General features: G+C 44.0%; 1 protein-coding gene across 1 annotated transcript in view; it reads right to left on the bottom strand.

The window, feature by feature from the left end:
• FRMPD3 (FERM and PDZ domain containing 3) overlaps window positions 1-13,164 on the bottom strand; it is a 61,910-nt gene that overhangs the window by 41,833 nt on the left and 6,913 nt on the right. The window contains exons 5-6 of the mRNA XM_063084437.1: window positions 10,367-10,412; window positions 404-508 (exon numbers count right to left, since the gene is read on the bottom strand). Coding sequence (XP_062940507.1) covers window positions 404-508; window positions 10,367-10,412 — 151 coding nt within the window. The remainder of the gene's footprint in view (window positions 1-403; window positions 509-10,366; window positions 10,413-13,164) is intronic.

The following is a 13,164-nucleotide window of genomic DNA, read 5'->3' as shown; positions in this document are numbered from 1 at the left end:
CAACGCACAGTTTTCTCCAGTCAAGATGTTAAGGATCACTTAAATGTGAAGAGTGCTCAGTTTCATTAGCCACTTGTTTCTTGGATCTTCAGAAAACCACTACTTCCTTCCTGCTTCTATCAAGTAGCCACTATGGAGCCCTTGCTCTGACAGTAAGCTGTTGTGCTAGGGACAGAAATTTCTCTATGCACCAGGAAGATTCTGAGGGAATCCATACACATTCCTTCTCCCCGCAATGCTCAGGGCCTCTCTGGATGCCACACACTCCTCTTCATTCACTATCCAGCCACCGACAGCCCCAGGATCCTCCCACTCTATGAGGAGCCCCAGAGCAAGACCTCAGACAGCCAGGCTGATTTTGGCCAAGGGCTGAGGAGAGGGAGCCAAGGCTGCATGCACTTACTGCATCTGTTTCTCCAACTGCCACCTGCTCAGAAAATCGGACCTTCACAGGTTTGGACCTCAGCTTGGCCTTCTTCGCAGCACTGATAAAGGCAGATTTGGGGGACTGGAAAAAGAACAGAGGGCTGGTGAGTTCTCTGTCTCTGGGGAAAACCTGATCTTTGTCACGTCAGAGTTAAGATGTCCCAGTACAGATACACTTTGCCTAACTGATCAAGGAGTCAATGAATAAGTACTGATTACCGAGTAGGTACAAGGCAATGTGCTAAGTGCTTTCCTATATGATTGGTGTGTTCTGAAAAAGTTGGGCATGAATCGAATTTGGGTAAATTGAATCCCATTATTAATGGCCTATGCCTAGGGGAGTTTGGAAAGATTCTTTAATAATAATATATATTGGGCCGAGCCCGTGGCGCACTTGGTAGAGTGCGGCGCTGGGAGCGCTGCGACGCTCCCGCCGCGGGTTCGGATCCTATATAGGACTGGCCGGTGCACTCACTGGCTGAGTGCCGGTCACGAAAAGGACAAAAAAAAAAAAAAAAAAAAATAATAATAATAATATATATTGAATTTTTATATATTTGGTTTTCTTAATGTGAAGTATACCTAAGTGGTGGCATTTTTCTTAATGTTTTGTTTTATTGGTTATGAATATTCATGGGTTACAAAGCAAATTGTCACCATGCGTGCCTAAGATGTGATGGCCAGATCCATACTGGCAGTATGTCCATTACACAAATTGTGATTATACCCCATGTTCCCCACCCAATTATCCTCTAAATTATCCCCTACCTCCCACCCCATCCCCCTATCCCCACTCCACTTTGTATCCCTAGGTATGTTCTCTCCCTCTGCAAATCCAATGCACCACTGTGGTCTTTCTTTCTTCTTTATCTCCTAGCTCTAAGTGGTGGTTTTTATTACATGTGAATAAAACATACCAAAGGATTTACAGAAATGATCTCATTCATCTTACAGATATGCCCTGCCCCTAGGAAGGAGGCTCACGACAAATATTACTTTAGATGTGGGAGAAGGGAGACCTAGCATTCCAAAATGATTTATCCACAGTTTCTACACTACTTGGGAATAGAGATGTGAGAGATTTAACCTAGGTCTCCTGGCTCTCTAGTTCTAGGCTCTGTACCACTTTGTTGATCCAATTCTGCAAGAAATGCCCAAAACATCAGCTAGGCTGTCTAGTTCTTGACAACTCTCCTACAAACTGAGCAGGAAGTGTGATTAACAAACACTGGAAAAAAAGCCTTTCCTGGGTGCTCCTTGGATTCCAGGCCCCTGCTGAGCTCCTACAGCCCAGCAATCAGAAAGGCAGAAGTCATGCTGACAGGCATATTCAGGTCTTTGGGGGGGCATTTATTCACTCATGTGACAAGTTTAGGGAGGGTCTACTACATGCTAGGCACTGTGATGGGGGATATAGCAGAGAACAAGACAGACAAAACTCCCTGGCCTCATGGAGTGTCACATTCTTTCAGGGACAGACAGACAAATAAATACCTTTTAGATGCTGAATAGGACTTTGAGGAACAATAAAGCAGGGTAAGGGACTATGCAAGAGAATTAGTGAGTGAGGATGGGAGTGGTGGGGTGTTATTTGAGCAATTTTAAAATATACATTATTATTAACTATAGTCATCATGACGTGAAACAGATCTCAAAACCTTATTCATCCTAACTGAAACTTTGTACTATCTGACCAACACCTCCCCGGTCCCTCCCCCACTCCAACCTCTGGTAACCACCATCATTCTAATGTCTGCTTCGACAATTTCTTTTTTTGGTCACTGGCTGGTATGTCTGCTTCTATGAGTTTGACGTTTTTAGATTGCACATATAAGTGAGATCATGCAGTATTTTTCTGTCTGTGCCTGGCTTATTTCACTTAGCGTAATGTCCTCCAAGTTCATCCATGTTGTGGCAAATGACAAGATTTCCTCCTTTTTTATGGCTGAATAGTATTCCATTGTGCATATGCGAGGGGTCTTCAAAAAGTTCATGGAAGGATTCATATTGTCTTTTAATTCCATTTTCCACGAACTTTTTGAAGACCCCTTCTATACCACATTTTCTTTGTTCATTCACCTACTGATGGACACATAGGCTGATTCCATATCTAGGCTATGGTGAATAATGCTACAATGAACATGAGAGTGCAGTATCTCTTCAAAGTACTGATTTCAATTTCTTTGGATATATATCCAGAAGTGGGATTGTGGAGTGTTATTTTAGACAGGATGGTCAGGGAAGACCTCCCCAAGGAGGTGACAGTTAAGCAGAGACGTGAAGGAAGTGAGAGAGAGACAGCCATGAGGCTATCTGGAGAAAGAGGCTTTCCGGCAGGAAGAACAGAACAGGCCCTGAGGTGGGCATAGGATTGGGGTGTATGAGGAAAAGCAAGGAAGCCCAATGTGGCTGGAGTAGAGTGATGCAGGCAGGAGTGGGCGGTGACGTGCTCAGGGAGGCAGCTGGGGGCTGGGTCACATAGAGCCTTGTGAGCCATGGCAAGAACTTTGGATTTCGCTCCACTGTAGGGTTTGGGGCATAAAGGATCTGATGTGCATTTTAACGATGGCTGCTGTATGGAAAACTGAGTGTAGGAGGGCAACTGCAAGAGTAGGGAGACCAGCTAGGAGTTTCTAACAGCAACATTTCTAACTGCAACAATACAGTGAAAATATGATAGAGGCTTGGGCTAGGATGGTAATAATGGAAATGATAAAAAGTGAGCAAATTCAGATACATTCTGAAGACTGAGCCAAGATGGATTGGATGTAGGGGGTGAGAAAAAGGGAGGAATCAACTCGAAGAGTGGTGTTGCCATTTACCGAGATGAGGAGGATTAGGTAGCAAATCAGGCTTGCGGCTACTTCAAACCACCTCCGCTATGGGCCTTGCCATGGAGCCTGTGAGTCCTACAATCAGAAGTTCCTTTATGTTAAGGCCCTGAAGGTCCCGGCCAGCTGGGAAGGCAATGTATTAAGCTATTATCTGCCATTTACACTGCAGTTAAGATTCATTCACCAGATCAGCCACAGGAGGGCAGGGCCCTAAGATAAAAACACACCCGAAACAAACGTCCTCATCATATCTTGGGCCTTGGTCCCAGCTGTGTTCTCTGCCAGAGCCAGCAATCTCATTCCTCACAGAGGGCAGACTGCAAAAGACACCTGTTCCACCTGAGTCCCACACAAGCAGTGCGTCCTGGTCCTGACTGTACAGTAGAAACACTGGAGGAGCTTTTAAAAATCCTGGGCCCAGGTCCAAACCCAGACCAATTACATCAGAATTCCCGGGGGTGGGGCCTGACATCAGTATTTTTTAAAGCTTCAGATGATTTCGAAGTGCAACCAAGATTGAGAAACACTAAGCTAAAGGAACCTTAGACTTCTCATCCTGAGCCATGGGAGCAATTTGTCAGCAGCAGACGATACAGCACAATGAAATCCGGGGCTGGAGATCGTTGCAGAAAGTGATTACAGAATTGATTGTTTGTGGAGTCGATTAATGCTTTTGTGTGTTGCATGGCCTGGTGCTCAAATCCAGGGCGGGGACTACAGGCTGAGGCAGGAGCAAAGGGAAGGGGCAAGATAGATAGATCTGTAGCTATGCTCAGGCAGCGATGCTTGACTCCATCTCCAGTCATCCAAATTGCCATGGAGGTACCACAAACACCAGGAAGGTGGAATCTTCATTTTACCTGACAGTCACCCTCTCCCTTCTCTGCAATCCATCTGCCATAAGATGCCTCCATGGGACAGTGCAGAACGAGGCATCTCTAGAGACCAGAATGGGCCATCACCACCCTTCATGTCTACATGTAAAACAGAGGCCTGAGAAGAGGAAATGGTTTACCTAAAGTGTCAAAATAATTGGGTAGCAGAGCCAAAACAGAACCCAGATTTCTTAAGCCTTGGATTTGTAACTGTTCCCCCACAGCAGGCTAAAACTGAAAGTCCATTCCTGATCTTTCATCCACTGGTTCTGGTTCTACCTGGGTCCTTTTTAATGGATTCGAACAAATGCAGAAGAACCCCAAGTGGTATCATATCTTTTTTGTATTCACCCACAGTGGAGGGGATGGCATCCTTGCCATCCCTGCCAAAAATCCTAGGTCCTGTCCTAGCGATATTTTACGAACAACAGATTCAGATATTTATAGGAGCAAGACCACAAAGGAGGAAGTAGAATTGCCAATATTTTCAGGGATTACACTCATTTCCAGGTGTCTGTTTCAGAACTATTTTCAGCTTGTTTACGCCTCATTCCTCATTGACCCTTGTCCTGTTGGTCTCTAAGACTCCATCCTATTCTTGGTCTTCAGCCTTGATCGCTGATGGTGACTCATTGCCAGCTGGTCTGTGCTAGATGTCACAAAGTCATGTCTAGACTTATGCTTAGACACAGGTGAGACCTGTTTTGCAGTGTGATATGAGGGGGCTTTCAAAGATTTCCCTGTCCCAAAGCATCTTCAAAGCTCAGCTGTGGGGCCTGAAGTTCTTAATACTAGGGTCACTCCTTTGAATTAAAATATTGAGAATTGAGAAGGCCCTGGTTAAAAGGTGAATGTGGTATCAGGGAGGGAGGGGTAACAAACATACTTCGGGGGCCAGCAAATAACAGGTCTTCATGGCCAAATCTTGCCCACCACCTGTTTTTGTAAATAAAGCTTTATTGCAACACGTAGGCTGCTTTTGTGCCACCACATATGGTCTGCAAAGCCTAAAATATTTACTATATGGCCCTTTACAGAAAAACTCTGATGACCCCTGCACTAACTCATTAGCATATACTAATCCTCTGTTTCTGAAACTTGCCTGATGATAAGAATCACTGGGGAGTGCTTGTTAAAAGAGATGACTATGCCCACACCAGACTTAAAAAGTCAGAATCTTTGGGAGAGTGGAGCCCAGGAATCTATATTACTGATGATGTCCTAACCCATTAAGCATAGATGAATTGAGTACCCTAAAGCTAGGACATCTGAGCTCTTCAGTGACCCTACCTTTCCTTTAAGCAGCTGGGAGTCTCATTTTGCAACAGGCACCCTTTCTAGCTAAAATGAATTTTGGCTTGGAACACAGGACTAGAATTGCTAAGTACCTCTGGGGCCACTGCAAGCCCCTTAAAGCAAATACGAAGCCAGTAGCTAGGTGGAATAAGGAATAGAAAGAGCGCCTGCCTCTCCCTCAGGGCTGAATTCTGCAGCTGATGATTCTTTGACCATTTTTTAATTTGGTGACTCTATTAGTACAGATTTCAGAGTTGTGATTACTCATACATTGACCAAAGTCAGGTATATGGCCAAACATTTTAGCACAAGATAAAGTCCCACTTTGATAACTGTAAAAGGATGGAGCTCAGGTTCCTGAAGCTTTGACCGTTTTCTGATTCGCCTTTCTGCTGGCTCGTTGGCTTTGACACCAGAGCCTACTCAAGATTAACTCCCATAGCAACCACTGTGGGGAGCCTAGGACAATGGAGGGCCGTCCTGGTTTCCTCAGATCACTGATAAGGGACTAGGGGGCCTTCTGAACATGCCCTCTGATTTCCAAGAACCACAAGCCACGCTTGACTCTCTAACCTCATTCCCTACCTATCTCCAGTATCACCTTCTGTTGCACTTGGTGCTTCTGCCCACAGGTCCCAGCACACACTGGACTTGTTCCCACTTCTGAATCTATCTCATACTGTCTCCTGCCCATCCCCACCCTTCAAGGCCCTCAGTTTCCCTCGTGACCAGATAAATGCCTTCTCTTCTTTAATGCCCAGTTCAAATTCTGCCTTTGTCCTGAATCTTTCCCCAACTCCTCCATTCTCCTCCTAGATTTCCTATAGTACTCCTATTAATCCACACTGCCATAGCTCATCTCCCCAAACAGGCTGTACAAGAAGAGATGACATTTTATATTACTATGGCTTTCCCTAGCACTAAGCACACAGTAGGCACAGCATAAAACATATTAGTCGATTGCTAAGATAATTAATGAATTAATTAATTCAGCAAATATGGTTTGAGTACCTACCAGTTGCCAAGCAATATACCTCAAGAAGCTCTGTGGAAAACCAGTACTGATTTTGAGAGTTACAAATAAATTTTAGGGAGTAGACAAATTTGTAAATACAGAATCTGCAAACAATGAAGATCTGGTGGATGTGTACGCAAGGCTGCCATTTAGATGGGATGCACTGGTATGGCCATACTGGTTGTGAAATACTGAGGGATTCTTTCACACTGGTTGGTAATAGCCACGGCCCTAAGCTTCCTAGGTGTCACCTGACCTCTTGGGGACCTCTTTACAAATGTAGATCAACTAAAGGGCACAATTAGGAGCCTTCCAAGACTCTGCTCCAGGACTGTTACTGGCTTGTATTGTGATTGGTTGGCTCCTACTGTACAGGTCATTAAATGTTTGGACTATCACCCCCATGTGTATGTGCTCACCCACTTCTATGCTCCAAGGGCTTAGAGAGCACAAGGCCAAGAACTAGAATGTAAGCTCTGTGAGGGCAGGAATCATGTTTGTCCCATGCACTGCTATATTCCCAGCCTATAAGAGTTCCCATAGTAGTAGATATTCAATATGTGCTTGACGAATTAATGAATAAATTAGAAACTCTCATTGGTATTACTCAGGCAAAGATGTCTGGAAGGTGAGTATCAAGTCAGGTATTAAAGGAAATAGACATGTATTAGAAGAGATGTGGAATAGTAGAAGGGCAAAATTCCATAGGTCAGTAAGATCTAAAAAATGTATCAAGAGAACACGGAAAGCAGCCTGGTTACAGCAAAGGAGCCATGGAATGGGACATGTGGAGGCATCAGAATGGGGGTCAAGGGAGTGCTGGAGGCATTAGGATGGGAAAGTTGGGATGGAGATGGGGGGAGAGTGTTAGGCTCTTCATTCTGCAACTACATTTGGACAGGAGCTTAGATGGCTTTGATGGCTAGAAGCTGGGTTTCCTTCATTCCTTCAACCAATATATATTAGAGCCTACTCTGTGCATGATGCTGTTCCAGGTGCTGGGGATAGAGCAGTAACAAAACTCAGTCCCTACCCTCATGGAGCTGGCGTTCTAATGAGGGAGACAGACAAATATATAAATACGATACTTCATGGGAACACAGAATGATACAGCCACTCTGGAAAATAGTCTAGCAGTTTCTTAATAAGTTACACATGCACTTACTACATGACCCAGCAATCACACTCTTGGGAATTTATCCTAGAGAAATGAAAACTTATGCTCACAAAAAACCTGTACACAAATGTTTATAGTAGCTTTATTCATAATAGCTGAAGACTGGAAACAACCCAGATGCCCTTCAATGGGTGGATGATTAAACAAATGTGGTATATCCACACCATGGAATACCACAGAGTACTACTCGGCAATAAAAAGGAACAAAATATTGATACATGCAACAAGTTGGATGAATCTCAAGGGCATTCTGCTGAGTGAAAAGAGCCAATCTAAAAAGGTTTCATACTATATTATTCCATTTATATAATATTCTTGAAATGATAAAATTACAGAAATGCACAACAGATTAATGATGGACAGGGATGGGGGTAGGTGGGGTTAAGTGGGTGTGGCTATAAAAGGGCAATAAGAGATATCCTTTTGGTGACAGACTTGTCCAGTATCATGACTGTGTTGGCGGATATATAAACCCGCACATGTGATAAATGCACATTGACTTACACACATATTGTATGATTTCAATGTTGATTTCCTTGTTTTGATATCGCACTACAATCATGTAAGATGTAACCATTGGAAGAAATGGTAAAGGGCACATGGGATGTCTTTACTAGCTTTGCAACTTCCTGTGAATCTATAATTATTTCAAAAGAAAAGGTTTAAAAATATAGTATTTCAGCTCTGATGAAAAATCAAGAAGTATCAGGAGATAACGACAGGTAGATGCTATCTTAGAAAGCATAGTCAAGGGAGGCTTCTGTAAGGAGGTGACATTTGAGAACTGAGTAGCCCACAATGGGTCTCTGAGCAGCATAGTAAATTCTAACTATACAACAAACATGTTTTGGGGGGGAGAACTGGTGGCCATTTTCAAGACAGGAGATTGGAGACTGTTATTTATTTATTCATTTAAATTTTGTTTATTTTAAAAAATTTATTAGCACATTCATTGTTACAAATCATACTTATTCTTTATGCCCCTTACCCAATCTCTCCCCTTCTCCCTCCCCCTGCCCCCTCTAATAACCATAGATTTGCTCTCTTCATCTGACAGATTAACTGTTTTTCTGTTGGTTTGTTGCCTAGATGATCTGTCCAGTACTGAGACAGGTGTGATCAAGTCGTCCCCTATTATCGTAAATCAGATGCTTCTTCTATTACTCTGGAGTGTGCTTTGTGGAGAGAAAGGACCTCTTCTTCTTTTTGGGGGAGGGGGTCTCCGCTGGTGCCCCTCCTTGTGTCAATGCAGTTGAGAGTCTGGTGTGTTATCTGCATGGTGGCTGTGACTGCTGCTATAGAGACAAGCTGCTTTTGTGGCAGCCATGGTGACTGCAGTGGCTATGGAGGGATACCCATGTGAAAATGGTGTTTTGCGTGTGCTCTTTACCTGGCTGCGGCTGGGTTCTGCTTCCCCTGTCTCTACACCTCAGGGCCCCGCGTAGGTGGGGACTGTTAACTGCTCATAAGACAACTGCATGTGTACAGTAAGCTGGGAGGAGAGGACTATCAAAGGGGCAGGGCTTGCCTGCCCAGAGACAGGAGAACTGTAACTGAGAAAGGCCTACCTGCCTAGGAGCATTGTGTGTGTGTGTGTGTGTGTGTGTGTGTGTGTGTGTGTGATGTGTATGAAAATGTGTATGAGTGTGAGTATGTACATGTAAGTGTATATAGTTTGAGTCTATTGTGTGAGGATATATTAGTGTGTACACACAAGTGTGTATGTGTGAGGGTGTGTATGTGTGTATATATGCATGAGTATTATGTCAGCATGTATGTGCATATATGTACGCATGTATGTGTGTGTGTGAGTGTGTATGAGTGAGTATATGTCTGAGCGTGTATGTGTGTGCATATATGAGTGTATTGTGAGTGTATATACGTGTGAGTGTCTGAAGGTCACACTGAAACAGAAGAGGGCTGAGGGCTATAGGGAGATTTGAACCCTGTCCCCCTGACTCATGAGCTCATGCTCCATCCCTGGTTTTACACATAAAAATTGTCTCTCTCTGGAAAATCCTTCCTTCCCTCTCTGCCTGGGAAATTCTGCCCCATCCCTCAAGGTCCAGCTCAGGTGCAGCCTCCTCCATGAAGCCTCCCCTGATTTCATGGCCCTCACCCCTAAGAGATGTGACCTCTCCTGTGGCTGTGGGTTAAAGGTGGGACATAAGTGCTAGGGTGCAGGGGAGTACTGGAGACACTAGGAAGGAACAAGTAGGCTGGAGGGGGAATGAGGGCTCTAAGTTTTGGACATGGAAGTTTTGCACCTGGGTTTACACATTTGAGTTATGATTGCTATAAGGATGTAACCTAGTAATGAACATGGGGCTTTCTGAATCCAACTCTTGAGGAGAGGGACCTGTAGATTTTTACTTTATATTAAACAGTACTGTGTCTTATACATTGCAGGTCACTTAGTAAATACTTGTATGAATGAATAAGATTAGCATCCATCATCTGCCAGGACTTGATAGGAGTTGGACACCAGACAGGTAAATGAGGGCAAAGCAGAGGGCACAGGACAGAACATAGCACTGCATAGCCCTTCCAAATCCTCAGCCTTGGACTTGTGAGAGTAGACATGATGTTCAGAAAGTATTCTTGGAGTTTACTCTAAATCTTTGACTCACAACGTCTTGGCCCTAGTCTCTGACACCCTCCAGCCCCATTGCTGTTGCTTTCCACTATGGGGTCATCTCTTCTCAGTCAGGAAGAAGGGCAGATGGCAAAGAGGCTCGCTCACCTGATGAGTGTGCTGAACTGTAAGAACGATGAATTCCTTAGCGCTCCTACAGAGAAAAGAGGGAACAGGAGAGTAGTATATCATGCACTAGGTATTCATCTAGTACAAGAAGCAACACCAGAATTATCCCCTGGGCCGCATTCAGGTATACAGATTAGGACAGAGGGCAATATGAGTATCTGCATGGATGCCTTGCCTCCCATCATTTGCAGAGGCCAACACAAACCATCTATCTTGGTTCACACAGGCATCCGAAGATAGCATTACCATTACCTCTGGGGTTGTCATTTTTTAGGTCTTCTTTTTATATTCCTTCTCACATTCTCTCTGCAGAAATACCCAAACCTTAGAAGCAATTTTATCTGTAGACTAGAAAATTCTCAAAGAAAACTAAAGGCCTGAATTATGGAACTCAAAGGGCACACAGAGAGTCCTGGGAACCATGTGCGATGATTATCGGCAATTTGGTATTTAAGCAAGAGTAGAAATTCAAAGGAAAAACCCAAAGGAGGTCATTTGGTCATCATGACTCATACTCAGCAGATTTGTCTTAATTGAGGGACCACAAAATGAGAGCCAGGGAGCAACAGATGGAAGCCAAGACTCTCCTGATAGCAAATATTCAAAAGATGAAGAATTTGAAACTCTTCTGACAAGAATTATGCCAATGATCAAAGAGGCTGTGAAGTATGAAAATTCCCTCTCAGGAATACGTAATCCCTTAAAAAAAACTAAAAGAAATGGAAATAGTTTGCCTTGAAGGAGCTCCTCTCTGCCTTGTTGGCCTTTTTCAAATGTTTATGAGAAAAAAGGCATCCAAAAAGTAGAGTCAAGATGCCCTTGATTGTGGGTATACAAGAAATGCCAAGGCCCCCTGCTCAAAGACTTTGAACCTTTCTCATATTTGGCAAGGCAAACTACAGGGCTGAATCAGCTCCAGGGTCTGGGAAATTACCAGGAGAAGTAAGGATTTGTGTTCGAGGGAAAATACTAAGAAAAATCTTTTATCTTGAACAGGGAAGGGACATAAAGTAAGTCGGATTATGTAGTTTGCTCCAGCCCCTGCTATGAATCCCCATTTCAGTTAGGACAAGTCACAGTCCTCGTAGTGTCTTACAAGGCTGTCCATAATCTGGAACCATTTTCTACAACTCTTCCCCTTACCTGACTCCAGTCACACTGGCTTCTCCCCTGGTCCTCAACCACGTCAGACAAACTTCTGCCATAGGGTCTTTGCACTCGCTCTTCTCTCCTCCAACACCCTGACCTCCTTCAAGTCTTTTTTCGAATGTCACTTTGTCCATGAGGCCAACACTGGCCATGCTGTTTAAAGTTACATTCTGCACCCCTGTGCCCAGCATCCTTGATCTTCTTTACCTGGATCTACTTTCTTTTATTCAATAACATTGATCAACTTCTAATATACCGTACAATTATTTATTTATCATGTTTACTGCTTATGGTGTATCTCCTTTCACTAAAGTGCAAACTCCAATGAGCCAGGGACTTTTGTCTGTCTTATTCACTGCTGTATCTTCAGTACCTAGAACAGTGCCTGGCACATAGTAGACACTCAATAATAAGACTTTATTGAATGAATGAATGAATGAATGAATAACCCACTAGCACCTGAGGTTATCAAAAGAGTAAGCTCTGTTTCATCCCTGAAGGAGCTCTGGACTCCCTCACAAAATTGGGCTACCTTGTTCTAGGGTCAAAGATATCCACTAGAAGCAAAGCAGTGACTTCCAAGGGGTCAGGCTAAAAGAAACCCAACATGCCATGATGGGGTTGAAAGAACTCACCCTGTATTGGTGTGGCAGTAGAGGGTAAAGGGCGAAGGGCGAAGGGTGAGGGAATGCAACGGGCAACTGAACTTGGAGAAGAGACAAACTGAAGGTCATTAGGGACAAGTCACATTTCAAGGTTTTGAGCTGGAGGGAGAGCATGCCAAGGAAGGCCTGCTCTGTACTTCAGGAGGGAACATTCCAAATCTTTCCAGAGCTAGTAGGAGGATGCTATTCCACATACAGATGCTAAGTCTCCCTCTGAAGGCGAGAGAGAGAGAGAAAGAGAGAACACATGGTTCCATTTGGAAGGAAACAGCCAAGATCCCCAAAGCTGAGGTTAGCGCATGGAATTTAGGGCTTTCCCCTCTATTCTCTCATTTCTTAGCAGCAAATCTATGCAAGGGTATGTGTATGTGGTGTGAGTGTAGGATAGGGGAGTGTGTATGTGTTTATATAGTATGTGATGTGTGTCTGTGGTATGTGCTGTGTGTGTATGTGTAGTATGTGCTATGTGTGGTATGTGCTGTGTATGGTATGTGATATGTGTGTATAGTATGTGGCGTGTGTGTGTGTGTGTGTGGAATGTATGTAGGGATAAGGGATGGACAAAGACATCGTGATTACTCCTCATTTACAGAAGGCAGTGGTCACCTGACACTTCCTTTCCCTATCACACTGTAGGCAGAATCCACAATGGCAGGTTCCCCTCCTCAACCCATTGGCCAGGGATTCTGATTCTCCTCTCCTTGTATTTCTCTGGTTTGTTTTTGTTTGAGAGGGGGTTTGGGGGGAATAACGTCTTGCTTGCACTGTGTTTATCTCAAGAGTGTTCTTTTAACAGCTTGTTTATTTTCATTGGTCACTTGGTCTGTCCCACTGCATGCTAACTCACAAAGGGGCTTAGGTGAGATTAGTTGGGTGGAGGGAGGTGAAGGTGACACTCTAGCAGAAGGCTGGTCTATGTGTCTATTCACATCACTGGAGAAGGCGAAACCAGAGTATGTGAGG

Source organism: Cynocephalus volans, chromosome X, assembly GCF_027409185.1.
Source record: "Cynocephalus volans isolate mCynVol1 chromosome X, mCynVol1.pri, whole genome shotgun sequence".
Lineage (NCBI taxonomy): Eukaryota > Metazoa > Chordata > Mammalia > Dermoptera > Cynocephalidae > Cynocephalus > Cynocephalus volans.
The sequence above is the reverse complement of the archived record's forward strand: the minus strand, read 5'-3'. Positions and strand labels throughout refer to the sequence as shown.